The sequence below is a fragment of the Carcharodon carcharias genome, chromosome 4, assembly GCF_017639515.1.
Source record: "Carcharodon carcharias isolate sCarCar2 chromosome 4, sCarCar2.pri, whole genome shotgun sequence".
NCBI lineage: Eukaryota > Metazoa > Chordata > Chondrichthyes > Lamniformes > Lamnidae > Carcharodon > Carcharodon carcharias.
This window is the reverse complement of record NC_054470.1, coordinates 85,242,654-85,270,239: the sequence shown is the minus strand read 5'-3', so window position 1 is coordinate 85,270,239 and position 27,586 is coordinate 85,242,654. Positions and strand designations below refer to the sequence as shown.

At 47.1% G+C, this 27,586-nt stretch overlaps 1 protein-coding gene across 1 annotated transcript in view; it reads right to left on the bottom strand.

Annotated features, from left to right (window-relative positions):
* The window catches only part of LOC121277230 (FRAS1-related extracellular matrix protein 1-like), a 391,688-nt gene that overhangs the window by 313,352 nt on the left and 50,750 nt on the right, over positions 1-27,586 (bottom strand). The window contains exon 5 of the mRNA XM_041186416.1: positions 7,611-7,934. Coding sequence (XP_041042350.1) covers positions 7,611-7,934 — 324 coding nt within the window. The remainder of the gene's footprint in view (positions 1-7,610; positions 7,935-27,586) is intronic.

Sequence of the window (27,586 nt, the reverse complement as noted above, 5' to 3'; positions counted from 1 at the left end):
ATTCGCTATCAGGGGAAGCCATGGCTACCTTGTCTACACTGGGCAACCCAAACTTTGTCGCTCATGCAGCAAGGCTGGTCATGTGATGGCCAACTGCAGCGCCCTCCTCTGCAAGAACTGCAAACAGGAAGGGCACCAGACAAAAGAATGCAAACAGGCTAGGTGCTGCAACCTGTGTGGCGAGGCAAGTCACCTCTACAGGACCTGCCCCAAACATTGCCATACTTATGCATAGGCAGCCAAAGCCAACGAGGGGGAAGCAGAAGAAATGCCTCGTGTCACTCCAACCAAGGCCCCCAGGGAGAACAATGGGACAAAGGAGGACACAGAGAGAGATAAGGTGGAGGAAAAGATTGGGGCAACAGGCAGCCAATCAACAAGACTCCCCCCTGAACTCCCACTCCTCAGGAGAGCGAATCAATGGAGGAGGAGGAGGCAGCAGTGGAAAAGCAGGAGGGGGAGTGGCAGACGGTGAAGAGAGCCAAAAGGAAGAAGGGGCTAAGAAGGAACCAAGCCATTTCCCAGACAAGAGGCAAGAGACGTCTCTCATCTGACACGGATAACAAGGGCAGCAGCTCTTCGGACGAAGAAGGGCCAGGGCAGCACCGACAGAAGAAGCGGCAAAGTGCTAGGGAGTGGGAGGACGAGACACCCAAGCTCCAGAACATTGGAGACAATGAGGAGACCAGCGCACCCCAACTTTGCCCATAACCCGAAGAGGCCAGCGCACCACAGCCCCAGGAATCTGGGAGCAGTGAGGTGCTCAGGACATCCCAGCTCCGGGAAGCTGGGAGCAGCAATGCCCCAGAGGGGGAGAGGATTGGAGAAGCATCTCCAACGAAGGTCATTTCAAACCCCGCTCTCGGCACGGACCCCCAGATGCCACCCGAGCAGAACACTGCCAATGGGGAGGTTCAGGGCAGTTTTCTCAGCCCATCCAAAGTAAGGCAATTTGAGCACACTACAGGCATGAAGGAGCAGACTAAAGGTCTGGGACTCTCAGAGATAACAGGTTTGGTAAGAGAATAAATGCTTTAAAATGGGTTTAAAGATTGTATCCATAAATGTGCGTAGCATTAAATCTACTACGTGATGTGTTGCGACCTTTGATTACCTTGCCAAGGTCAAAGCTGACCTGTTGTTTCTGCAGGAGTGTGCAATACCGCACCTCAGCTCTTACAGGCAATGGGCATGATGGTGGTCCCATGGGCAATCGACCTGGTCGGGAGGAAACTACTCTCGTTCCTCTGGCCTGGGGATTCTGCTGCAGGGAGGCAACTTCACCGTCTCCCAGGTTAAGGAAGTGGTGGGCGGGCGCCTCCTCGTAGCAGACGTAATGTACAAGAATGCTCCACTCCGGTTAATTAACGTGTACGCCCCGTCATAAGGGGCTGAGCAGCTGGAGGTTTTTCAGCAGCTCCCGCTGCTGCTGGCAACCTCCAGGCCGGTCATTCTGGGCGGGGACTTCAACTGCATCATCGATGCGGCTAGACGATCCAGCAGGGCCGACAGCAGATTGGACGCTACATCCAGATCCCTGATGGAAACAGTTAAGGATGCCAAGGTGCACAACAGACCCCAGCGTAGATACAGCTGGTCGCGGCCTGACGGGTGCATCTGTTCCAGGATAGATTTCCTGTTTGTGTCCCGTGCATTCGCAGTCAGATCCACCAACGTCAAGCTAGTGTTTTTCTCTGACCACTGCCTCCTACTGGCTGACTGCCACTTAGAGAAGGACCAGAGGGTGGGCAGGGGGTCATGGAAGCTAAACGTGCAACTGCTGACCCCAGAGAACATTGAGGAGCTCAAGAGGTATTACAAAGGTTGGAGAACCGTGAAACCCCTCTTTGAGTCACTGACACACTGGTGGGAATCGATCAAGGGAAACATCAAGAGGTTTTTCATCCTCAAACAGAGGAACAGAGGGAAATCTCCTGACTCCAGAAAAACATGCAGAATCTGCTCTGGCTGCAGTCGATGGGGGTCGATGTCAAAGAAGAACTCCAAGAGGTGAAGAGCCAGCAAGCCTCACTCTTTGCCTCGGAGGCCTCCAAGATCACCTTCCATTCCAGAATCCACTCCGTGGAGCAGGATGAGACGTGCTCATGTTTCTTCTTCCAAAAGGTACACATAGAGAGCTCTGTGATCAGCAGCCTGAAGAAAGAAGACGGCTCAGTAAAGTCATCTCAATCCGACATTTTGAGGATCAGCAAATCCTTTTAGGCCAGATTGTATGATGTGAAGCCCACAGACAGCACGGCCTCCCAGTCCTTCCTGTCCTCTATCACGGAGGTCTTAGGTGACAGTACACGGGAGAGCCTGGACAAACCGCTAACTCCTGACGAACTGACTAAGGCCCTTGAGTCCTTCGAGAAGAGTAAAACTCCCGGAAGCGACGGCTTGCCGGCGGAGTTGTATTTGGCTCTGTGGGACTGGATCGGCTCGGACCTGCTAGAAGTGTACGAGAGTATGCTCCAGTCCGGCAGTATGTCAGAATCCATGAGGAAAGGCATTATCACCCTCAAGTACAAGCACAAAGGGGAAAGGGAGGGAATTAGAAATTGGCGACCCATTTCACTGTTGAATGAGGATTATAAGATTCTGTCCAAGGTCATCGCCAATCAGGTCAAATCCGCTCTGGAATTGGTGATCCACCCTGACCAGACCTGCACTGTGCTGGGCAGGAAGATCTCTGATAGGCAATCGTATCCCTGAGCGGCGCGAGGCTACGTACAGGACAGGGGTGTGGATACCTGCCTCATCAGCCTGGATCAGGAGAAGGCCTTTGACAGAATATCGCACACCTACATGGTGGATGTGCTCTCCAAAATGGGGTTTGGGGAGGGAATTTGCAATTGGATCCAATTGCTCTGCACTAACATCAGCAGCGCAGTCTCAATCAATGGGTGGGAATCAGATAGCTTTCCGATTTAAATCTGGAGTCAGGCAGGGCTGTCCTCTCTCACCTGTTCTTTTCGTGTGTTGCACAGAACCCTTTGCTGAGTCCATCAGGAAGGATCCGGGCATAAGAGGAGTAACGATCCCAGGCAGTGGAGGCACTCAGATCAAAGCCTCCCTGTACATGGACGATGTCGCCGTCTTCTGCTCAGATCTGCTATCGGTGCGCAGACTGATCCACATCTGCGACCAGTTCGAACTGGCCTCGGGAGCCAAGGTAAATCGTGGGAAGAGCGAGGCCATGTTCTTCGGGAACTGGGCTGACCGATCCTTTGTCCCCTTCACTGTCAGGGCTGACGGCCTGAAGGTGCTGGGGATATGGTTCAGAGGGACCAGGGCATGCGTTAGAAACTGGAAGGAGCGAGTGTCTATGGTGAAAAGGAAACTGGGCATGTGGGAGCGACGCTCCCTCTCCATTGCAGGTAACAACCTGGTCATCAGGTGTGAGGCACTCTTGCTGTTGCTGTACGTGGCGCAGGTCTGGCCCATTCCACACTCTTTCGTGGTGGCGATCACCCGAGCCATCTTCCGCTTTATCTGGAGGTCGAAAATGGATCATGTCTGCAGGGACACGATGTACAAGCCTCTAGATAAAGGGGGAAAAAATGTGCCTAACATCGCCCTCATAATGATGGCCACCTTTGTGTGTGGCTGCATCAAGCGGTGCGTAGACACTCAGTATGCAAACACCAAGTGCCACTACGTGCTGAGGTTCTACCTGTCCGCAGTGTTGTGAAGGATGGGTCTGGTCACGCTGCTGCGGAACGCTCCAAGTAGTTGGACCTGTCCCTCGTGGAAAAATTTATGCAGAGAAACACCTTTGACCACAAGTCCATCAGGCAGTGGTCGGCATGTAACGTCTTAGAGGTGCTGAGGGAAAAGAAGAGGGTGGATCCGATGGGATGGTTCCCGAGCAGTCTGTCAAAGTCATTTGGCAGAATGCCTCATCGCCATAACTTTCCAACAAGCACCAAGACGTAGCTTGGCTGGTGGTGAGAAAAGCCCTCCCTGTCAGATCCTTCCTACATGCCAGGAGTCTCACCCCCTCAGCACGTTGCCCTCAAGGTGGCTGTGGTGGGGAAGAGACAGTTGTTCACCTCCTTGTAGATTGTGCCTTTGCAAAGAAGGTCTGGAGAGGTATGCAGTGGTTTCTGTCGAGGTTCATCCCAAGCAGTTCTGTGATGCAGGACTCTGTGATCTACGGGCTGTTCCCAGGGACAAACATCAACTGCAGCTGGTGGACCATCAACTCGGTGAATGACGCTCTTTGGTCTGCCCGTAACTTGTTGGTCTTCCAGCGCAGAGTTGTCCCTGACCGAGTGTTGCAGACTGGCACATTCCAAAGTCCAGGACTACGTGCTGAGGGACGCACTAAAGCTTGGGGCAGCTGCCGCAAAGGCGCAATGGGGAAGGGTCGCTGCCTAAGACCTTTCTGCCACAGTGCACTGAAGGGCTGGGAACTGTGAAGGGCCCCTCGGGATGTACAGCTCAAAATGAATGTCTGCCAATGATTGTAATGTTCATTGTTTGTACTGATACACCATGTGATTCATGTTGTAAAAGTTGAACCTGATTGTATTTTTGTGATGGTGATTTTGAAGTGGTTTGAAATGTTGTTGAAGATTGATGAATAAAGTATATTTTTGCAAAAAAAAATGACATCTTTGACCACAAGTCCATCAGGCAGTGGTCAGCACATATCATCCTAGAGGCCCTGTGGGGAAAAGGAGATGGTGCATTCTTTCGGATGGTTCCCTGAGCAGACTGTCAAAGTCATTTGGCAGAATCCTCATCACCAGAACTTTCAAACAAGCACCAAGATGTAGCTTGTCTGGTGGTGACAAAGGCCCTCCCCATCAGATCCTTCCTACATGCCCGGAGTCTCACCCAGTCCGCATGTTGCCCTCGAGGTGGCTGTGGTGGGGAAGAGACTGTTGTCCACCTCCTTTTGGAATGTGTCTTTGCAAAGGAGGTCTGGAGAGAGATGCAGTGATTTCTGTTGAGCAGCTCTATGGAGCTGTACAGCTGTTCCTAGGGACACACACTGAGACAAATATCACTGCAGCTGGATGATCATCAACTCAGTGAAAGATGCTCTTTGGTCTGCCTGAAACCTTTTGGTCTTCCAGTGCAATGAGTTGTCCCTGACCCAGCATTGCAGACTGGCACATTCCAAGGTCCAGGACCATGTGCTGAGGGATGCACTAAAGCTTGGGGCAGCCACCACAGAGGCGCAATGGGGAAAGGGCGCTGTCTAAGAGCTTTCAGCCATAGTGTACCGAGTAGCCGGGAATTGTATAGAATCCCTTGATAGAATGTGCGCAGTGAATATTATGTGTATCACAATTATACTGAAGCACCTCAGAGTACAACATAACCTATGTAGACAACTTAAATACCAAACATTTCAAAATGGTCATTAGAGAATGTTCCTTTGATTGTATTGAAATACCTCAGGGTGCAACATGATCTAGGTAGAAAACTTGAATCATTTTACACTTTCTGTAATGACCATTTTGGAATGTGGGCAATGCTCCTTTTATTGTATTGAAGCACCTCAGAGTCAACATGATCTAAGTAGAAAACTTCAATATCATTGCACTGTGATGGCCATTTTGAAATGCTTTGTAATGTTCTTTCACATATTTTATGAATAAAGTATATTTTTGCAACAATAATGTTCCACTGAAGTCTTCTTCCACACTTCTTCATCTAATCTTGTTAACATATCCTTCTATTCCTTTCTTTGTTGCGTGTTTATCCAGCTTCCACTTAAATTCATCTGTTACTTGCATCAATTACTTCATCTTGTACTGAGTTCCAAATTCTAATCACTCTTTCAAAGAAGGCGTTTCTGCTGAATTCCCATTTGGATTGAATGTTGACTATCTTATATTTATGGTCCCGAATTGTGGCTTCACCCACAACTGGAAAGATCTTTTCTATGGCTACCCTTTCAGAAACTTAAAGACCTCTATCAGGCCACCTTCTCAGTCTTTTGTAGATTTTAATGTCTGATAAACTGGGAATTTGTGTAGGAATGAATCAGAATAGTCAGAGATCAGAACAGAATAGTCAGAGAGTGGACAGGTGCATGCAGAGATGGGCTCAAGAGACAGAGGGAAGGATCTTCATGCCTCAGTCCACGTTGGAATGGTGGTGGAAGGGCTTTAAAAATGGCAGACTGATTCCAGGATTCCTGTTCTCATTCTCATTTCTGGCAATTTTTTGCCGATGTGGGATGAGGGTGCAGGTAACATGCTCGCAGCCTTGCCAGCTCCATTGCGAGGGTGGGCATTTCAGCCCTCCAGCAATTTTGTTGGAGTAGGGCCAAATTTTGCAGGAGACGTGATCCATGGGGAAACCCTGCTCTGGAGTCAGGAGCCTTTTGACAACTAAGTTAAAAAGGTATTTAGATGGTGTATGATAATATTGTTTAATTAACTGCTTGAGTATATATTTAAGGCTTTTACATGGTTTAAGTACAATTTCAATGCAAGTGCTTGATCATAGGTCTCTGTCCTTAAAAGGTGGGAGACCCATTCAGCCAACCATTCCTAATGAATCTGGCAACTGTATCAACAGACACAGGCTGCATAGATGGCCAGACATCAGATTTGTCAGTTTTATTAGCTTGTAACGTATTTATTTAACTTTCTTTGAAGTGGTTCTTCAATGCCTGTTTGTTTATTTGGACAAGATTAAGAAGTGTTAAGATGATTAAAGGTTTCACTGCCTGTGTTTGATTCCAAGACTGACTAATGCATTCGGCACTGTAGGGGAAAGGGAGTTGTTCCAAAACTTGAAGAGGACTGCTAGCTTTGTTTTATTGACAGTTTTATTAGGTTCTTCAATTAGACTTTCATTGCCTGTATTTGACTGACAGTTCTATGAGAATGCAAGAAGGCAATGTTTTTCAAAGGGATTTTTGCCAATGGGTGATTCTTTTTTAAAATTCCTGAGCATTTCAAAGACTTGCCAGTATTATTAAAGGCTCATTGGCCATGTACCAAATGCATATTGGATGAGTGGGAATGGAGGTAGCATTGAGTGTATGGAGGGAGACTTGGGAAATATGCCATAACATGGAGACGACAAATATGAGGGTCATGAAGTGTACGGGGGATGGGTTGGGGTGAAGGCTAGAAGGCTTAGCAACCAAAGATACCATTGGGCTGCTGTCCCGTCCCCATCTCCCTGCCTCTGTTGCTGCCTGGACCTGGCTTGGGATGAAAATAAGGTAGGTGAGCATTGCCAGGATGGAGGTAGGAACACAGAGTTGGGAAAATTCCTGAATCCCAATTCCCACCTCAAAGATGAAAATCCACGCCAGAATGTCTCTTTATTATTGTATAATATTTTCTTTTTTTCTATTAAAGTTATGGAAAACATTATGTACTAACAGGTTTATTTTCTTCTAACTGAAGATTTTCAACAAAGTATAGTATTGACTAAAGTGTTTATGGAATTCAAAATATAAAATGAGGAAATGATTTCATGAAAAGCATTAATTCTTTTATGGACCTTATAAAATTAAGCAGGGGGCATTTGATTTAAAAATACAATCAAGATTCACAGGGGATAGCTAGTTGTCATTGAAAATGTAATGTCTTCTATCACTTCTTGCTATGATATTATTTTGCGCCACTTACCTCATAGTTTCTCCTCTCAGTGTGACTGCAGTTTGGGGGTTGGTATGCAATTAACACCTCATTCAGGTCAGTCCAGGTGAATGATGTGATTGATTTGGTGTGATCTGCTAAATGAGTAATAAAACCCTGCGGAGGTGGCTTGGTGATGTTGAACACAAGTTGGGCTTTGGGGTTTTCGCTGTCTTCACCATCCAGGGTACGTGTGGTTAAGGGTGTCAGAATAAATTGATCCACTTCCAAGATGAACATAGCTATAAAGCTCGCTTTAGGAGGCTGATTGGAAAAAGCATTCCTGATTCTGACTGGAATCCAGGCATTCTCTGTCTGAAAGAGAAAACCGGAGGAATTTATCACGGCATTATTCATACAAAATTCAACATTTCATGATTTTAAGAAGATGACAGCTTGTGATTCATATCATAATTTTTAAAAAGTTGCACTTAATCAATCACTGCACACCAACATTCTTTTATAGTTTCTTATATTACTTTAACTTCCAAATCCAGATTTCTGCACTTATTTTCATACAAAGCTGCAATCTAATCCCGCGGTCATAGGGCGGAACTGTCACATATTTGCACCAAGAACATTTTACCTGCTGACCGCAATGGCAGCTTGTCATGCTACATCATCCCAATCCTGCCTCATTAATCATACATTCCCAGGAAACATGCCGTTTCCCTGGCAGATGGCTTTTGATTCACCTGCTACGCCATCACCTCACTGCTTTGTCACGCTGGCCGCCATATTTAAAGTGCAGCTGCGCGCACACCTCTCAGTGCTTTTGAGCACAGGGCTGCTGCACAGAAGACATGGCCCTGAAAGGCAAGGAGACTGCAGGCCCCCCTGATTCAGTGACGCATCTCTGGAAAGTCTTTAGGATGCCATGGAGACCCGCTGTGATGTCCTCTAACCCCGCTCTGGCCACAGGAGGGGCAGCAACATCACCAACCTGGCTTGGGAGTGGTGGGCATTGCCGACAGTGCAAAAGAAGACAGCCAACCAGTGCCAAAAGAGGATGATTGATCTCCTCCATTCTGCCAGGATAAGTCACTCTTCTCATCACTCTCAACTCTCACAAACCCCTCACATATCCACAGGGCCCTCACTGCCAGTTCAAGGGACATCACCATTCACTCTCTCACATACACCTTCATAGTACTCAGCCTGTCCATGCGACTCACCACCCACACAGGCCAGGCATACTTATCATCTGGTCTGGCAGGCGCCCTGCTTACACTCTCTCCATCTCTATTCATGCAGGACAAGCTGGCACACAACAAAAAGGAGTGGTCACAGACTGGTGGAAGAATGCCTGAAATCAAGGTCATCACGGACCTGGAAAATTGAGTCAACCAGCCGGCCAGCGAACATCTGAACTGTTCCTGTGCTGACAGTGAGATTGGTGGTGCTCACTCAAGTGATGGTCCACCAGCGCAACTCCAGTGCGACAACCATGCGTGAGTGACTTGTCCTGTTTCACAGGCCACTGCCTTGCACTAATTATGTCTCCTTGCTTTCGCAAGCTTATCTGAGAAACAGCCAAGGGAGTCCACGACCCAGGTCCTTGACTCAAGCCAGGAAGACACCTCAGAAGAGTAATCTGCTGAAACCCTCATTGAAGACCCATCACAGCGCTCACCCACACCCTCTACCATTACAGAGACACACACCTTGGTGGGACTAAGTTTTAGAGTAGTCTCAGGATTACAATCTGGTGAGCATATCACACTGTCTGATCAGAGGCATGGACTTCCCAGGTTTATGGCACTCGGAGAACTTCTGGAGATCAGAAATCTGCTGAGTCCAAGTCAGATGATGAGTCTCTGGTTTCAGTCATGTCTCATTTGCTGGAGCAGAAAAAGCAAGCTCAGGGACATCAGGAAGGGATGTCCACTGCACTCCTCAGATTGCAAGACATGATGGAAAAGTCTGTCCACCTTCAATCTGAGGCGATAGCGCCAGCACGCCAATGCACTGAGGTCAACACTGGTAGCATGGCGCCCACCATGAAGACAATTGCCCTGCACTGCTGCTCGGGCTGAAATACATCGCTGACACCATAGTTGACTTTCAATAGTGTCAACACACCCCTTCTCCTCATGAAGCCAGCCAGGGGCCGTCAAGCACCCATAGGGAGGATGATCAGCCAGGGGCTGTCAAGCACCCATAGGGAGGATGATCAGCAGGTGTACACTCCGATGCCATCCATCTAGGTGACTCCGGGACTGTCCTGCTCATCCAAATCCCCTCTTTCTGTGACTCCAGTAAATCCAGTTCCACAGGCCGAGGAAAGTGCCACTGTCACACAGCAGGACCCCCGAAAGCAGGCTGGGGTCCTCCAGGTCTCAGCCCTCCAAAGGATGCCCATCAAGGTCATCACACGCAGTCAGCCTCCACCTCCGTTGTAGATGTCAGGGGAGTACCAAGACATAGCTGCAAGGTGAGGAAGGTTAAGAAGATGCAAGTCTTTTCAGTACAAACTAATAAACTAAATTAACAAATCAAGGGGAAAATTAAAAGGCAGCCCCTTAAAGGGAAACTGCAAACACAAATGACAAAATGTAAAGGAAACTTACAAACATCAAATCAAAATGTGATTAAAGGGGTCGATAAGGTACCCCAGTCCCCACGGTTCCCACCAAGCACTGAAGATCAAGATGTAACTCTTTTGGTTACAAACAAATAAACGAAATTAACAAAATCAGGGACAAAGTAAAAGGCAGTCCCTTAAAGGGAGACTGAAAAAACAAAGACAAAATTTAAAGGAAACTGACAAACATTAAATCAAAATGGGATTAAAGGGGTCAATAGAGCACCCCAGTTCCTGCAGGGCCCACCAAAAATGGAAGATCAAGGAGGTGTAACTCTTATGAGATAAAACCAATTAAACCAAATTAACAAAATTGCGATAAATCAGGCACAGCCCCTAATTCAGGTCAGCTGTTAAACCAAGAACAAAGTTTAAAGGAAACTTACAAACTTTAAATCAAAATGTGATTAAAAGGGTCAACAAACCACCCCAGTCCCCGCGGTGCCCACTGGGCACAGAAGGCCTCGAGAGTGCCAGCAGACACCGCGTGCTCCCTCTCCAAGGACATCCGGCAGCGAACGTAGCCACGGAAGAGGGACGAACAATCGGGCAGGACTCCCTTGTCGATCGCCCACTGCCTGGACCTGTTAATGGCCAACTTGGCCAGGCCCAGGAGCAGGTTCACGAGGAGGTCCTCCTCCGTCCCAACCCCCTTCCGCACCGGGTGTCCATAGATCAGGAGCGTGGGGCTGAAGTGCAAACAAAACATTAAAAACAGGTTCTTTAAATAACTAAAAAGGGATCAAGGAGGTGTAACTCTTTCGAGTACAAACCCGTTTCCATCTGTTTCAGATGAAGTTACATTGTTTCATAGTTTGCCATTGTGAGATTTGAACTCTTGATAATCTTTTAAATGAAAAACCAAATCAACAAAATTGGGATAAATCAGGCACAGCCCCTAATTCAGGTCAGCTTTAAAACCAAGAACAAAGTTTAAAGGAAACTTACAAACTTTAAATCAAAATGTGATTAAAGGGGTCAACAAAACACCCCAGTCCCCGCGGTGCCCACCGGGCACGGAAGGCCTCGAGAGTTCCAGCAGACACCACGTGCTCCCTCTCCAGGGACATCCGGCAGCGAACGTAGCCACGGAAGAGGGATAAACAATCGGGCGGGACTCCCCCGTCGATCGCCCGCTGCCTGGACCTGTTAATGGCCAACTTAGCCAGGCCCAGGAGCAGGTTCACGAGGAGGTCCTCCTCCTTCCCGACCCCCTTCCGCACCGGGTGCCCATAGATCAGGAGCGTGGGGCTGAAGTGCAAACAAAACATCAATAAAAGGTTTTTCAAATAACTAAAAAGGGAGTGCAGCCTACCACACCCTATATATGCATGGTCCACGGACTCCACAAGACCGCAAAAAGGGCATGTGTCCTGAGAGTCCATGAACCTATGCATTCTCCTATTATAGGGGACTGCTGCATGCAACACCCTCCAACCCAGGTCCCCGATAGAAAGGGGGAGGACACCTCCGTAGAGGGCCTCCCATCGGGGGCCTCCGCCGCCGAACGGCAACAAGGCACGCCAGGGCGTGTCCAGGCGGCGGACAAGGGCGAGAAAATGGAAGGTGTGCAGCAGCAGTCCATACAAAAAGCTCCTCTTTGCCGTGCCAAAAGGCACAGAGGGCATGTCCCCGAGGTGGCTCATATTGCGGGGCACCAGCACCCGAGGGAGGGTTCGGGGCTTGGGGCCAATGTGGAATTCTGTCCGAACAGGGGAACGCTCAGACGGAAGACCACCGCGCACCTGGGCCACCTCAAGACCTAAAATTACATCGGGTCCGAGCACGACCGTTCTCAGGTCTTGGATGGCATCGGCTGCGACCTGGACACTCACAGACGCGCGATGCGCCAACTCCTGCAGGAGTATCCAGCCTAGTCCTCCGCCACCCAGCACGTCCCCGATCCTAGTCACCCCTGTGGCCACAGCCCTCCTCTCTGCCAACCACTGAAAGGGACGGAGGGGCGGATTCCTGAGCAGCGGCTCTCTGACGATAGCCGCTACTCCTGACGGGGGAGAGCTGCGTCGCGAGGTGACCATACTCCAAACTTTGATCAGGTCCTGGTAAAAGACGGGCAACGCCTGCAAGGAGCCACTGAGGCCCCTCTGTTCTATAAACAGGAGCTGCATGTCATAATTCAGGCCGTGCACCTGACGGAAGAAATACGTCGTCAGGGCACACCATCTAGGAGGAGGCTCGACGTAGAGGTATCGCTGCAGGGCCTGAAAGTGGAAAGTCGCCACCTGTGTGCGTAGGCACACTAGCGCCTGACCACCCTCCCTAAGCGGGAGACTCAGAACCTCAGCAGCGACCCAGTGCAATCTTTTGTCCCAGAAGAAGTCGACTAATAATTTCTGGATTCTTGTGACAAAGTCCGGGGGAGGGGTCAAAGTGACCAGCCGATACCACAACATGGCGGCGATCAGCTGGTTTACGACCAGAACTAGACCTCGGTAAGATAGCACTTGGAGCAGTCCGGTCCAGCGCCGCAGGCGAGCGGTGACTTTCGTCTCCAGAATAATATGGGGTAACTCTTTCGAGTACAAACCCGTTTCCATCTGTTTATTCAGATGAAGTTACATTGTTTCATAGTTTGCCACTGTGAGATTTGAACTCTTGATAATCTTTTAAATGAAAACCAAATCAACAAAATTGGGATAAATCAGGCACAGCCCCTAATTCAGGTCAGCTGTAAAACCAAGAACAAAGTTTAAAGGAAACTTACAAACTTTAAATCAAAATGTGATTAAAGGGGTCAACAAAACACCCCAGTCCCCGCGGTGCCCACCGAGCACGGAAGGCCTCGAGAGTGCCAGCAGACACCGCGTGCTCCTTCTCCAGGGACATCCGGCAGCGAACGTAGCCGCGGAAGAGGGACAAACAATCGGGCGGGACTCCCCCGTCGATCGCCCGCTGCCTGGACCTGTTAATGGCCAACTTGGCCAGGCCCAGGAGCAGGTTCACGAGGAGGTCCTCCTCCTTCCCGACCCCCTTCCGCACCGGGTGCCCATAGATCAGGAGCGTGGGGCTGAAGTGCAAACAAAACATCAATAAAAGGTTTTTCAAATAACTAAAAAGGGAGTGCAGCCTACAACACCCTATGTATACATGGTCCACGGACTCCACAAGACCGCAAAAAGGGCATGTGTCCTGAGAGTCCGTGAACCTATGCATCCTCTTATTATAAGGGACTGCTGCATGCAACACCCTCCAACCCAGGTCCCCGATAGAAAGGGGGAGGACACCTCCGTAGAGGGCCTCCCATCGAGGGCCTCCGCCGCCGGACAGCAACAAGGCACGCCAGGGCGTGTCCGGTCGACGGACAAGGGCGAGAAAATGGAAGGTGTGCAGCAGCAGTCCATACAAAAAGCCCCTCTTTGCTGTGCCAAAAGGCACAGAGGGCATGTCCCCGAGGCAGCTCATATTGCGGGGCACCAGCACCCGAGGGAGGGTTCGGGGCTTGGGGCCAATGTGGAATTCCGTCCGAACAGGGGAACGCTCAGACGGAAGACCACCGCGCACCTGGGCCACCTCAAGACCCAAAATAACGTCGGGTCCGAGCACGACCGTTCTCAGGTCTTGGATGGCATCGGCTGCGACCTGGACACTCACAGACGCGCGTCGCGCCAACTCCTGCGGGAGCATCCAGCCCAGTCCTCCGCCACCCAGCACGTCCCCGATCCTGGTCACCCCTGTGGCCACAGCCCTCCTCTCCGCCAACCACTGAAAAGGACGGAGGGGCGGATTCCTGAGCAGCGGCTCTCTGACGATAGCCGCTACTCCTGACGGGGGAGAGCTGCGTCGCGAGGCGACCACTTTCCAGACTTTGATCAGGTCCTGGTAAAAGACGGGCAACGCCTGCAAGGAGCCACTGAGGCCCCTCTGTTCTATAAACAGGAGCTGCATGTCATAATTCAGGCCGTGCACCTGACGGAAGAAATACGTCGTCAGGGCACACCATCTAGGAGGAGGCTCGACGTAGAGGTATCGCTGCAGGGCCTGAAAGTGGAAAGTCGCCACCTGTGTGCGTAGGCACACTAGCGCCTGACCACCCTCCCTAAGCGGGAGACTCAGAACCTCAGCAGCGACCCAGTGCAATCTTTTGTCCCAGAAGAAGTCGACTAATAATTTCTGGATTCTTGTGACAAAGTCCGGGGGAGGGGTCAAAGTGACCAGCCGATACCACAACATGGCGGCGATCAGCTGGTTTACGACCAGAACTAGACCTCGGTAAGATAGCACTTGGAGCAGTCCGGTCCAGCGCCGCAGGCGAGCGGTGACTTTCGTCTCCAGAATAATATGGGGTAACTCTTTCGAGTACAAACCCGTTTCCATCTGTTTATTCAGATGAAGTTACATTGTTTCATAGTTTGCCACTGTGAGATTTGAACTCTTGATCTTGGGGTTACAAACCCAGTACCATAACCACTTGGCTATTTAGGCCAAGCATCAAGGAGGTGTAACTCTTTCGAGTACAGACCCGTTTCCATCTGTTTATTCAGATGAAGTTACATTGTTTCATAGTTTGCCGTTGTGAGATTTGAACTCTTGATACTCTTTCGAGTACAAACCTGTTTCCATCTGTTTCAGATGAAGTCACATTGTTCCATAGTTTGCCATTGTGAGATTTGAACTCTTGATACTCTTTTGAGTAAACCTGTTTCCATCTGTTTCAGATGAAGTTACATTGTTTCATAGTTTGCCATTGTGAGATTTGAACTCTTGATCTTGGGGTTATAAACCCAGTACCATAACCACTTGGCTATTTAGGCTAAGCATCAAGGAAGTGTAGTTGCATAGCCTGGGCACAGGTGTTAATCATTTGTACATAATATTCATTTTAGAACATAACAACTAGGAGCAGGAGTAGGCAATTCAGCCCCTCGAGCCTGCCCCTCCATTCAATACGATCATAGCTGATCTCATTTCGGCCTCAACTCCAATTTCCCGCCCTCTCCCCATAACCTTTCAACCCATTACTAATTAAAAATTTGTCTATCTCCTCCTCAAATTTATTCAGCGTCCCAGCATCCACTGCACTCTGAGGTAGTGAATTCCACAGATTCACGACCCTTTGAGGAAAGTAATTCCTCCTTATCTCTGATTTAAATCTATCACCCCTTAGCCTAAAACTATGGACTCTCACTCTAGAATGCCCCACAAGGGGAATCATTTGCTCTACGTCTCCTTTGTCTATCCCCTTTAGCATCTTATATACCTCAATTAGATCTCCTATCATCCTTCTAAACTCTAGCAAGTAGAGGCCTAAACAGCTCAATCTCTCCTCATAAGACAAGCCCCGCTTCTCTGGAATCAATCTAGTGAACCTCCTCTGAACCACCTCCAATGCAACTACATCTTTCCTCAAGTAAGGAGACCAAAACTGTGCACGGTACTCTAGGTGCGGTCTCACCAATGCCTTGTACAGTTGCAACAAAACTTCCCTATTTTTATACTCTATTCCTTTATCAATAAATGCCAAAATTCCATTTGCCTTCCTTATTACCTGCTGTATCTGCATAATAGCTTTCAGCGATTCATGCACGAGGACACCCAGATCCCTCTGCACTGAAACATTCTGAAGTTTCTCTCCATTTAAATAATAAGTCACCTTTTTATTCTTCCAAGCAAAATGGATAACCTCACACTTATCCACGTTAAACTCCATTTGCCAAATTTTGGCCCGTTCACCTAACCTGTCCATACCCATTTGTAAATGTCTTAATTCTTCATTTCAACTTACTTTCCCACCTATTTTGGTGTCATCTGCAAATTTAGCTATCGTACCTTCTATCCCTGAATCCAAGTCATTAATATAGATTGTAAATGGTTGGGGCCCAAGGACCGAACCCTGTGGCATCCCACTAGTTACAGCTGACCATCCAAAAAAAGACCCATTTATCCCGACTCTCTGCTTTCTGTTAGTTAGCCAATCCTCTATCCAAGTTAATATATCACCCCTAACTCCATGTGATTTTATCTTGTGTATTAATCTTTTGTGCGGCACCTTTTCAAAGGCCTTCTGGAAGTTCAGATATACTACATCTACAGGATCTCCATTATCCACTTTGCTTGTCACATCTTCAAAGAACTCTAGCAAATTAGTTAAATATGGTTTACTCTTCATAAAACCATTCTGACTCTGATGATTGCACTTTGACTTTCCAAATGCCCAATTACTACTTCCTTAATAATGGATTCCAACAATTTCCCAACGACAGACGTTAAACTAACTGGTCTATAGTTTCCTACTTTCTGCCTCCCCCACTTTTTGAATAAGGGTGTTATATTAGCATTTTTCCAATCCACAGCCACCTTTCCAGAATCCAGGGAATTTTGGAATATTAAAGCCAATGTATCCACTATCTCCACTGCAACTTCCTTTAAGACATAAGCTATGTGAGGATCTATGGAATGTCCTCAACTGCAGGTCATCATCATCCTCCTGGAATGTAGGGACTATTGGCATCCATTATGTCTCCATGACAAGAGCCTTATCACAGAGGGTATGTGCGCGTCCATCAGCCAGACAGGAGCCAAACGTTCACAGGTGCAATGTGAGGATCCTCTTACTGCATGTCATCATCATCTTCCATGAGTCTAGCAGCTATGAGGGCCTCCTGAGTGCGCCTGCCTTGTCTGGCCAGTGCAATGACCTAATTGCCGTCATCCTCGGCTTTGAGGACCTACTCATCCTCAAACCCGACGTTTTACTCAGTGGAGGAGATGTGCAGCTCCTTAATCTCCTTCTCACCCAGCTCCTTCCCCTGTTGCAACACCAGGTTGTGAAGGGCGCAGAAGACGACGACAATGCGTGACACCCTCTGTGGACTATATTGCTCTACCAGACCAGTCCAGGCACCGGAACCTCATTTTGAGCATCCCAATGGTTTGCTCCACCAAGTTGCGAGTTGCAGCATGAGCCGTGTTACACCTTCGTTCTGCTGCAGTCTGAGGCTGCCGCACAGATGTCATCAGCCACAGCCTCTGTGGGTAACCTTTGTCCCCAAGGAGCCTCTGTGGACCCTGGAAGACATCAGGGATCTGAGACCTACTGAGAATGTAGGAGTCATTGATACTCCCTGGGAACTGTGCACAGACCTGCAGGGTGCAATTGTGGTGGTTGCACACCAGCTGAACATTCAGTGAGTGGATGCCCATGCGGTTGACATAGTTGACCCCTTGTTGCCACAGAGATCTGAGCACCACGTGAGTGCAGTCGATAGCACCCTGCACCTGTGGAAAACCTGAGATCTGGGTAAATCCCAGCATTCTTGTTTCCTGGCTTTCTTGATCCCGGATGAAACGCACAATGAAACGGCTGAAGGCACTGGATACTGCAAAGACTATGGGCCCTGACAATATTGCAGAAACAGTACTGAAGACTTGTGCTCCAGAGCTTGCCACACCCCTAGCCAAGCTGTTCCAGTACAGCTACAACACTTGCATCTACCCGGAAATGTGGAAAATTGCCCAAGTATGTCCTGTCCGCAAAAAGCAGGACACAATCCAACCCCATCAATTTCCGCCCCATTAGTCTACTTTCCATCATCAGTAAACTGATGGAAGGGGTCATCAACAGTGCTATCAAGTGGCACTTGCTTAGCAATAACCTGCTCACTGATCTCAGTTTGGGTTTCACCAAGGCCACTTAGCTCCTGGCCTTATTACTACCTTGGTTCAAACACAGACAAAAGAACTTGAACTCAACAGGTGAAGAGAGAGTGACTGCCATTGACATCAAGGTAGCATTTGACCGAGTGTGACATCAAAGAGCCCTAGCAAAACTGGAGTCAATGGGAATCAGGGGGAAAACTCTCCACTGGTTGGAGTCATACCTAGCACAAAGAAAATGGTTGTGGTTGTTGGAAGTCAATCATCTCAGCTCCAGGACATCACTGCAGGAGTTCCTCAGGGTAGTGTCCTTGGCTCAACCATCTTCAGCTGCTTCATCAAATACATTCCCTCCATCATAAGGTCAGAATTGGGGATGTTCGCTGATGATTGCACAATGTTCAGCACCATTCGTGACTCCTCAGATAGTGAAGCAGTCCATGTCCAAATGCAGCAAGATCTGGACAACATCCAGGCTTGGGCTGACAAATGGCAAGTAACATTCATACCACACAAGTGCCAGGCAATGACCATCTCCAACAAGAGAGAATCCAACTATCACCCCTTGACATTCAATGGCATTACCATCATTGAATCCCCCTCTATCAACATCGTGGAGTCACCATTGAGCAGAAACTGAACTGCACTAACCATATAAATACTGTAGCTACAAGAGCAAGTCAGAGGCTAGGAATCCTGCAGTAATTAACTCACCTCCTGACTCCCCAAAGCTTGTCCACAAGGCACAGGTCAGAAGTGTGATGGAATACTCTCCACTTGCCTGGATGTGTGCCACTCCAGCAACACTCGAAGTTTGACACCATCCAGGACAAAGTAGCCCGCTTGTTTGACACCTCATCCTCAAACATTCACTCCTTCCACCATTGACACACAGTAGCAGCAGTGTGTACCATCTACAAGATGCACTGCAGTGACTCACCAAGGCTCCTTCGACAGCACCTTTCAAACTCACGACCACTGCCATCTAGAACGACAAGGGCAGCAGATACGTGGGAACACCACCACCTGGAAATTCCCCTCCAAGCCGTTCACCATCCTGACTTGGAAATATATCACCGTCCCTTTATTGTCGCTGGGTCAAAATGCTGGAACGCCCTTCCTAACAGCACTGTGAGTGTACCTACACCATATGGATTGCAGCAGTTCAAGAAGGCAGCTCACCATCACCTTCTCAAGGGCAATTAGGGATGGGCAATAAATGATGGTCTAGCGAGCGAAGCCCACATCCTTTGAATTAATTTTTAAAAATCCAATCTCCTTTTGAAGCTTAAATTGCATCTGTATCAACCACACTATCGGGCATTGCATTCCACATCCTAACCACCCATTGCATAAAAAAGCTTCTCCTCATGGCTTTTCTTCTTTTGGCAAACACTTTAAATCTTTGCCAAAACCAGAAAATGCTGGAAAAACTCAACAAGTCTAGCAGCATCTGTGGAGAGATTAACAGAGTTAATGTTTTGAGTCCGTATGACCCTTCTTAGGAACCCTGAATCTGTGCCTTCTAGTTATCAACCCTTCAGACATTGCAAACATCTCTTCATTTACTCAATCATGTACTCATCATTTAGCTATTCATTTACCGTATCAAATCTCTTCTTAGACCATTCTGCTCTAAAGAGGATAACCTCAGCTTCTGTCTATTCATATAACAGCAAGAGACAGAACAAAGAACAAAGAAAAGTACAGCATAGGAACAGGTCCTTTGGCCCTCCAAGCCTGCGCCGATCATATTGCCCGTCAACTAAAACATTTTGCACTGCCAGGGTCCGTATCCCTCTATTCCCATCCTATTCACGTATTTGTCAAGCTGCCTCTTAAACACCACTATTGTTCCTGCTTCCACCATCTCCTCTGGCAGCAAATTCCAGACATTCACTACGCTCTGCATAAAAAACTTGCCCTGCACATCTCTTCTATAGTTTTCTCCTCTCACCTTAAATCTATGTCTCCGAGTAATTGACTCTTCCACCCTGGGAAAAAGCTTCTATCTACTCTGTCCATGCGACTCATAATTTTGTAAACTTGAGTCAAATCGCCCTCAATCTCTGCCACTCTAGTGAGAACAATCCGAGTTTCTCCAACCTCTCCTCATAGCTAATAACCTCCAGACCAGGCAGCATCCTGGTAAACCTCCTCTGCACCCTCTCCAACGCCTCCATATCATTCTGGTTATGTGGCGACCAGAATTGCACGCAATATTCCAAGTGTGGCCTAACCAAGTTTCTATACAGTTGCAGCATGACTTCCCAGCTTTTATACTCAATACCCCTGCCAACGAAGGCTAGCATGCCATATGCCTTCCTAACTACCTTATCCACCTGCGCTGCCACTTTCAGTAACCTGTGGACCTGTACACCCAGATCCCTCTGCCCGTCGATGCACTTAAGGCCATTTACTGTATAATTCCTGCCTGTATTAGACATTCCAAAATGTATTACCTCGCATTTGTCCTGATTAAACTGCATCTGCCATTTCTCCGCCCAAGTCTCCAACCGATTTATATCCCGTTGTATCCTTTGACAATCCTCTTCACTATCTGCAACTCCTCCAAACTTAGTGTCATCTGCAAACTTACTAATCAGCCCAGTTACATTTTCCTCCAAATCATTTATTATACTACAAACAGCAAAGGTCCCAGCACTGATCTCTGCGGAACTCCACTAGTCACAGCTCTCCATTCAGAAAAGCACCCTTCTACTGCTACCCTCTGTCTTCTATGACCAAGCCAATTCTGTATCCATCTTGCCAGCTCACCTCTGATCCTGTGCGACTTTACCTTCTGTACCAGTCTGCCATGAGGGACCTTGTCAAAGGCCTTACTGAAATCCACGTAGATAACATCCACTGCCCTTCCCTCGTCGATCATCTTCGTCACTTCCTCAAAAAACTCGATCAAGTTAATGAGACACGACCTCCCCTTCACAAAAACATGCTGCATCTCACTAAAAAGCCCATTTGCTTCCAAATGGTAGTAAATCCTGTCATGAAGAATCTTCTCCAATAATTTCCCTACCACTGGCCTGTAATTTCCTGGATTATCCCTGCTACCCTTTTTAAACAATGGAACAACACTGGCCATTCTCCAGTCCTCTGGGACCTCACCCGTAGCCAGTGAGGATACAAAGATTTCTGTCAAGGCCCCAGCAATCTCCTCCCTTGCCTCCCTCTGTACTCTGGGGTAGATCCCATCTGGCCCTGGGGACTTATCCACCTTAATATTCTTCAAGACGCCTAACACCTCCTCTTTATTGATCTCAACTTGATCCACTCTTCCCTAGACAAATCGACCTCTAAGTCCTTCTCTTTGGTGAATACTGATGAGAAGTATTCATTCAGTATCTCTCCCATTTCTTCTGGCTCCACACACAGATTCCCACCACTGTCCTTGAGTGGGCCTACCCTTTCCCTGGCTACCCTCTTGCTTTTTACATATGTATAAAAGGCCTTGGGATTTTCCTTAATCCTGGTTGCCAGTGACTTTTCATGACCCCTTTTAGACATCCTGACTCCTTGCTTAAGTTTCTTCCTACTTTATATTCTCCAAGGGCTTCATCTGTTCCCAGCCTTCTAGCATTTACGAATGCTTCCCTTTTCTTTTTGACTAATCTCACAATATCTTTCATTATCCAACGTTCTTGAAACTTGCCATGCTTATCCTTCATCCTAGCAGGAACATGCCGGTCCTGAATTCTTATCAACTAATGTTTGAAAGTCTTCTACGTCAGTTGTTGATTTGCCCTCAAACATCCGCCTCCAGTCCAGATTCCTCAGTTCCTGCCTAATATTGTTATAATTAGCCTTCCCCCAATTAAGCACCTTAACCCGAGTACTCCTGTTATCCTTATCCACCAGTACCTTGAAACTTACTGAATAATGGTCACTTTTCCTGAAATGCTCCCCTATTGAAACTTCGACCACCTGCCCGGGTTCATTCCCTTATACCAGTTCCAGTATTGCCCCTTCCCTAGTTGGACTATGTACATATTGTCTCAGGAAGCCCTCCTGGATACACCTTACAAATTCTGCACCATCCAAACCTCTAGTACTAAGTGATTCCCAGTCAATATTGGGAAAGTTAAAATCACCCACCACAACAACGCTATTGCTTTTACACCTTTTCAAAATCTGCCTACATAACTGTTCCTCAATCTCCCACCGGCAATTGGGAGGCCTATAGTAAACCCCCAACATTGTGACTGCACCCTTCCTAGTCTGGAGCTCTACCCATATTGCCTCGCTGCATGAGCCCACCGAGTTGTCCTCCTGTCGTACAGCTGTGATATTCCCCTTAACCAGCAGTGCAAATCCCCCACCTCTTCTACATCCCTCTCTATCCTGCCTGAAACATCTAACTCCTGGAACATTTATCTGCCAATCCTGTCCATCCTTCAACCAAGTCGCTATAACAGCAATAACTTCAACCAAGTCTCTGTAATGACAGAGAGTAAGCATAATGGGTATGTGCTCCATTTGGATTGATATGACTAGTAGCCCCCCAGGAATCTGTACTGGGGCCTCACCTTTTAATTTATTTGAACTCCTGGATTTGCTGCATCCTTACTGGGTGGAAGCAGTAAAGTGCTGAGTCTTCAGGAATGACAAGGAGGTGGAGCAGAGGCTGTAGAGAGGATAAGCTGAACCCTTCGACAGCAACAGGAGGTTGTCTGCCAGGCCGGTCAATGTAGCCAGCATCTGTGTGTATGCTCAGTGTTTTCCTCACATGCTGCCACTTCGAGGTTCTTATCTTAGTCTGCTGCAGCAGAACTCATCTGTGGTACCACCCGGAAAATCCGTTGGCAGAAGACATGGGCATGATTTTAAAAAAAACTTTGGGCCAGATTTTCATCTTCAAGGCAGGAATCAGGAGTCGGGAATTTTCCCGATTCATGATCCTGCCTCTGTCCTGGCAGGCGAACATACAAATTAGGAGGAATATGCTACTTGGCCCTTCGAGCCTACACCATTCCATAAGATCATGGCTGATCTGATTGCAACCTCAACTCCACATTCCTGCCTACCTTCCATAACCTTTCACCCACATGCTTATCAAGAATCTATCTACCTCTGCCTTAAAAAAAGGTGCTTCCTCCACCTTTTGAGGAAGAGAGATCCAAAGGCTCACTCACCTCAGAAAAAATTTCTCTTCCACTCTGCCCTAAATGGATGATCCTTAGATTTAAACAGTGACCTCTAGTTCTAAATTCTCCCACAAGAGGAAACATACTCTCCACATTGACCCCTGTCAAGGCCCCTCAAGGTCTTAAATGTTTCAGTCAAGTAGCCTCTTAGTCTCCTAAACACCAGCGGATACAAGCCTAGCCTATCCAACCTTTCCTCATAAAGCAACCTGCCCAATCCAGGTATGAGTTTAGTAAACCTTCTCTGAACTGCTGCCAACGCATTTACATCCTGCCTCAAATAAAGAGATCAATACTGGACACTACTACAAATGTAGTGTCATCAATACCCTGTATACCGGAAGCATAACTTCCCTGCTTTTGTAATCAATTCCACTTGCAATAGAATCACAGAATCACAGTGCAGAAGAGGCCCTTCGGCCCATCGAGTCTGCACCGACACGTGAGAAACACCTGACCTACCTAATCCCATTTACCAGCACTTGGCCCATAGCCTTGAATGTTATGACATGCCAAGTGCTCATCCAGGTATTTTTTAAAGGATGTCAGGCAACCCGCCTCCACCACCCTCCCATGCAGTGCATTCCAGACCATCACCACCCTCTGGGTAAAAAAGTTTTTCCTTATATCCTGCCTAAACCTCCTGCCCTTCACCTTGAACTTATGCCCCCTTGTGACTGACCCTTCAAATAAGGGGAGCAGCTGCTCCCTATCCACCCTGTCCATGCACCTCAATCTTGTACACCTCGATCAGGTCACCCCTCAGTCTTCTCTGCTCCAACAAAAACAACCCAAGTCTATCCAACCTCTCTTCATAACTTAAACATTTCATCCCAGCCAACATCCTGGTGAATTCCTCTGCACTCCCTCCAATGCAATCGCATCCTTCCTATAATGTGGCGACCAGAACTGCACACAATACTCCAGTTGTGGCCTCACCAAGGTTCTATACAACTCCAACATGACCTCCCTACTTTTGTAATCTATGCCTCAATTGATAAAGGCAAGTGTACCATATGCCTTTTTCACTACCCCACTAACATGACCTCAACCTTCAGAGATCTATGGATACACACACCAAGGTCCCTTTGTTCCTCGGAACTTCCTAGTGCCAAGCCATTCATTGAATACTTCCTTGTCAAATTATTCCTTCCAAAGTGTATCACCTCACACTTTTCAGGGTTAAATTCCATCTGCCACTTATCTGCCCATTTGACCATCCCATCTATATCTTCCTGTAGCCCAAGACACTCAACCTCACTGTTAACCACCCGGCCAATCTTTGCACCATCCTCAAACTTACTAATCCTACCCCCAACATAGTCATCTATGTCATTTATATCAATGACGAATAATAGGGGACCCAGCAAAGATCCCTGTGGTACGCCACTGGACACAGGCTTCCAGTCACTAAAACATCCTTTCCTCATCACCCTCCTACAACTAAGTCAATTTTGAATCCACCTTATCAAATTACCCTGTATCCCATGTGCATTTGCCTTCTTGAGAAGTCTCCCATGAGGGACCTTTGCTGAAATCCATATAAACTACATCAACTACACTACCCTCATCTACACACCTGGTCACCTCCTCAAAAAATTCAATCAAATTTGTTAGGCATGACCTCCCTCTGACAAAGCTATGCTGACCATCCCTGATCAAAACTTGCCTCTCCAAGTGGAGATAGATACTCTCCTTCAGAACTTTCTCCAATAGTTTCCCTACCACTGACATGAGACTCACTGGCCTGTAGTTCCCTGGCTTATCTCTACAACCCTTCTTAAATAGCGGAACCACATTAGCTGTTCTCCAGTCCTCTGGCACCTCCCCCGTGGCCAGAGAGGAATTAAAAATTTGGGTCAGAGCCCCTGCGATCTCCTCCCTTGCCACCCTCAGCAGTCTGGGACACAAATTAACTGGACCTGGAGAATCGTCCACCTTTAAGCCTGCCAACATCTCCAATACCTTGTCACTCCCTCTATCAATTTGCTTAAGAACCTCGCAGTCTCTCTCCCGAGTTTGATACCTTCATCCTCATTCTCTTGGGTGAAGAAGGACGTGAAATATACATTCAACACTCTAGCGATTTCGCTGGCTCCACCCATAGATTGCCCCCTTGGTCCTTTATGGGCCCTACTCTTTCCCTGGTTACCCATTTCCCATTGATATACTGATAGAATATATTGGGATTTTCCCTACTTTTATCAGCCAGAGCTTTCTCATATCCCTTCCTTGCTCTCCTAATCGCTTTTTTAAGTACCACCCTGCAATGTCTGTACTCCACTAATACCTCTGCTGATTTGCTTCACTTGTACCTGCTGAAAGCCTCTCTTTTTCTTCTCATCGTAACCCGAATATCTCTGGTCATCCATGGTTCTCTGGGCTTGTTACTCCTTCCTATCACCCTAGAGGGAACATGTTGAGCCTGTATCCTCCCCATTTCCTTTCTAAACACCCCCCACTGTTCATCTGTAGATTTCCCCACAAGTAACTGTTCCCAGTCTACCTTGGCCAGATCCTGCCTTATTTTACTAAAATCCACTCTCCCCCAATCCAAAACATTTTTTTGCAACTTGTCGATTCCTTTGGCCACAACAAACTTAAACTGGACCATGTCGTGGTCACTATCGCTAAAATGCTCACCCACCACCACCTCAGCCACCTGTCTGGCTTCATTCCCCAGAATTAGGTCCAGCAATGCACTGTTCCTTATTGGACCCTCTACATATTGACTTAAAAAGTTCTCCTGTACATATTTCAAGAAATACACTCCATCCAAGCCCTTAGCACTCTGTCTATCCCAATTAGTGTTGGGAAAGTTGAAATCATTTAATATAATTATCCTATTGTTATTGTTTTTACACACCTCCACAAATTGTGCACATATTTGCTCTTCAATTTCCCGCTGACAATCTAGGGGTCTATAATAAACACCTAATAATGTGATTGCCCTTTGTTATTCCTAAGCTCTACCCACAAAGCTTCATTCAATGCCCCCTCCAAAATATCATCTCTCCTTACTGCAGTAACCGACTGCTTAACTAATAATGCAACGCCTCCTCCTCTTTTACCCCCTACCCTGTCTCGCCTGAAGATTCTATATCTCAGAATGTTGAGCAGCCAATCCTGCCCTTCCCTCAACCATATCAGAATTGGCTACTACATCAGAATTCCACATGTCAATCTTCACCATTAACTCATCCATTTTTACTTTAATGCCAAGAGCATTACAGGTGAGGCCATACAGCCTTGCCTTACTCCCTTGAAGCCTAATGGAGCTGTACTCCCTCTGACTTGATTGTTTTACTGTATTATGATGTGTCTCTATTCTGCTAACATTCTGTGTCCCCTCCCCCTGCCGAATTAGTTTCAACTCCTTCCAACAGCACTAGCAAACCCGCCCACAAGGATGTTAGTCCCGCTCTGGTTCAGATGTAGACCGTCCCGCTTGTACAGGTCCCACCTTCCCCAGAAATGTTCCCAGTGATCCAGGAATCTAAAACCCTCCCTCCTGCATCAACTCTTAAACCACATATTCATCTGCGTTATTCTCTTATTTCTGAATAGAATGATAACATTCTATTAGCTTTCCTAATTACTTGCTGTACCTGCATACGAGCCCTTTGCGATTCATGCACAAGGACACCTAGATCCCTCTGAATCTCAGAACTCTACAATCTCTCACCATTTAGACAATGCGCTTCTTTTTTATTTTTCCTGTCAAAATGGACAATTTCACACTTTCCCACACTATACTCCATTTGCCAGATCTTTGCCCACTCACATAAGTTATCTATATTCCTTTGGAGCCTCCCTGTGTCCTTGTCATGAAGCTATTGATGTATATAATATTTTGGAAAATATTTTTCTTTCAAGATAGACATTTAGTTGGGTATGTCTTTACTGGATTGAAGGCACTAGTCTAGGTGCTTTGATATGTACTAGTTTGAGATGTCAACAGAGAGATAGGGTGCATTTGCATTTTTTGAATAGAGCATTCAAGAAGTGAGGTGAAAACTTGATGCCTTTCTAACAGAGCCATATGTTTATATTACTTATAACAAGCCATATGTTTATATTACTAATAAAATTGGTACCATGAGAGGGATTTCATTGTTAAAAGGTAAAGTTCAAAGAGACTGGTGATACAATGAGAATTTGAATTCAATCAGTGGCAGTAGGTATAACTTCAGTAGATTGCAGATATGCAGGCAAAGATAATAATAAGATAATATAAGATCAAAAGCCTCCAACTGGTTCCACAGTGAAAAAACCTCATTTTGAATTTGTAAGGTGAAAATGCTTTGCCTGGTGTTTTGGTCAAGTCTATGGGTTATTGCCTTAATGGAGATTAGTTTGGGAATTTGTTAAAAGTTATGATAGTGGTAACTTTTAGCCATGTGTATATATTTTAACCTGTGTAAATTAATAAAATGTTTCATTTAGTTTAATATAAAACCTCGAGAACTAGCAGTCTGATTCCTGAGTTTAAAGTCGCATCTCAAATATCACACTTTAAACAACTGTCATAATCAATAATTTTAAGTTTCCCTCTGGGATTTTTCAATAACTCCACTTTACCAACTTCATGGGTCATAACAGTCCTC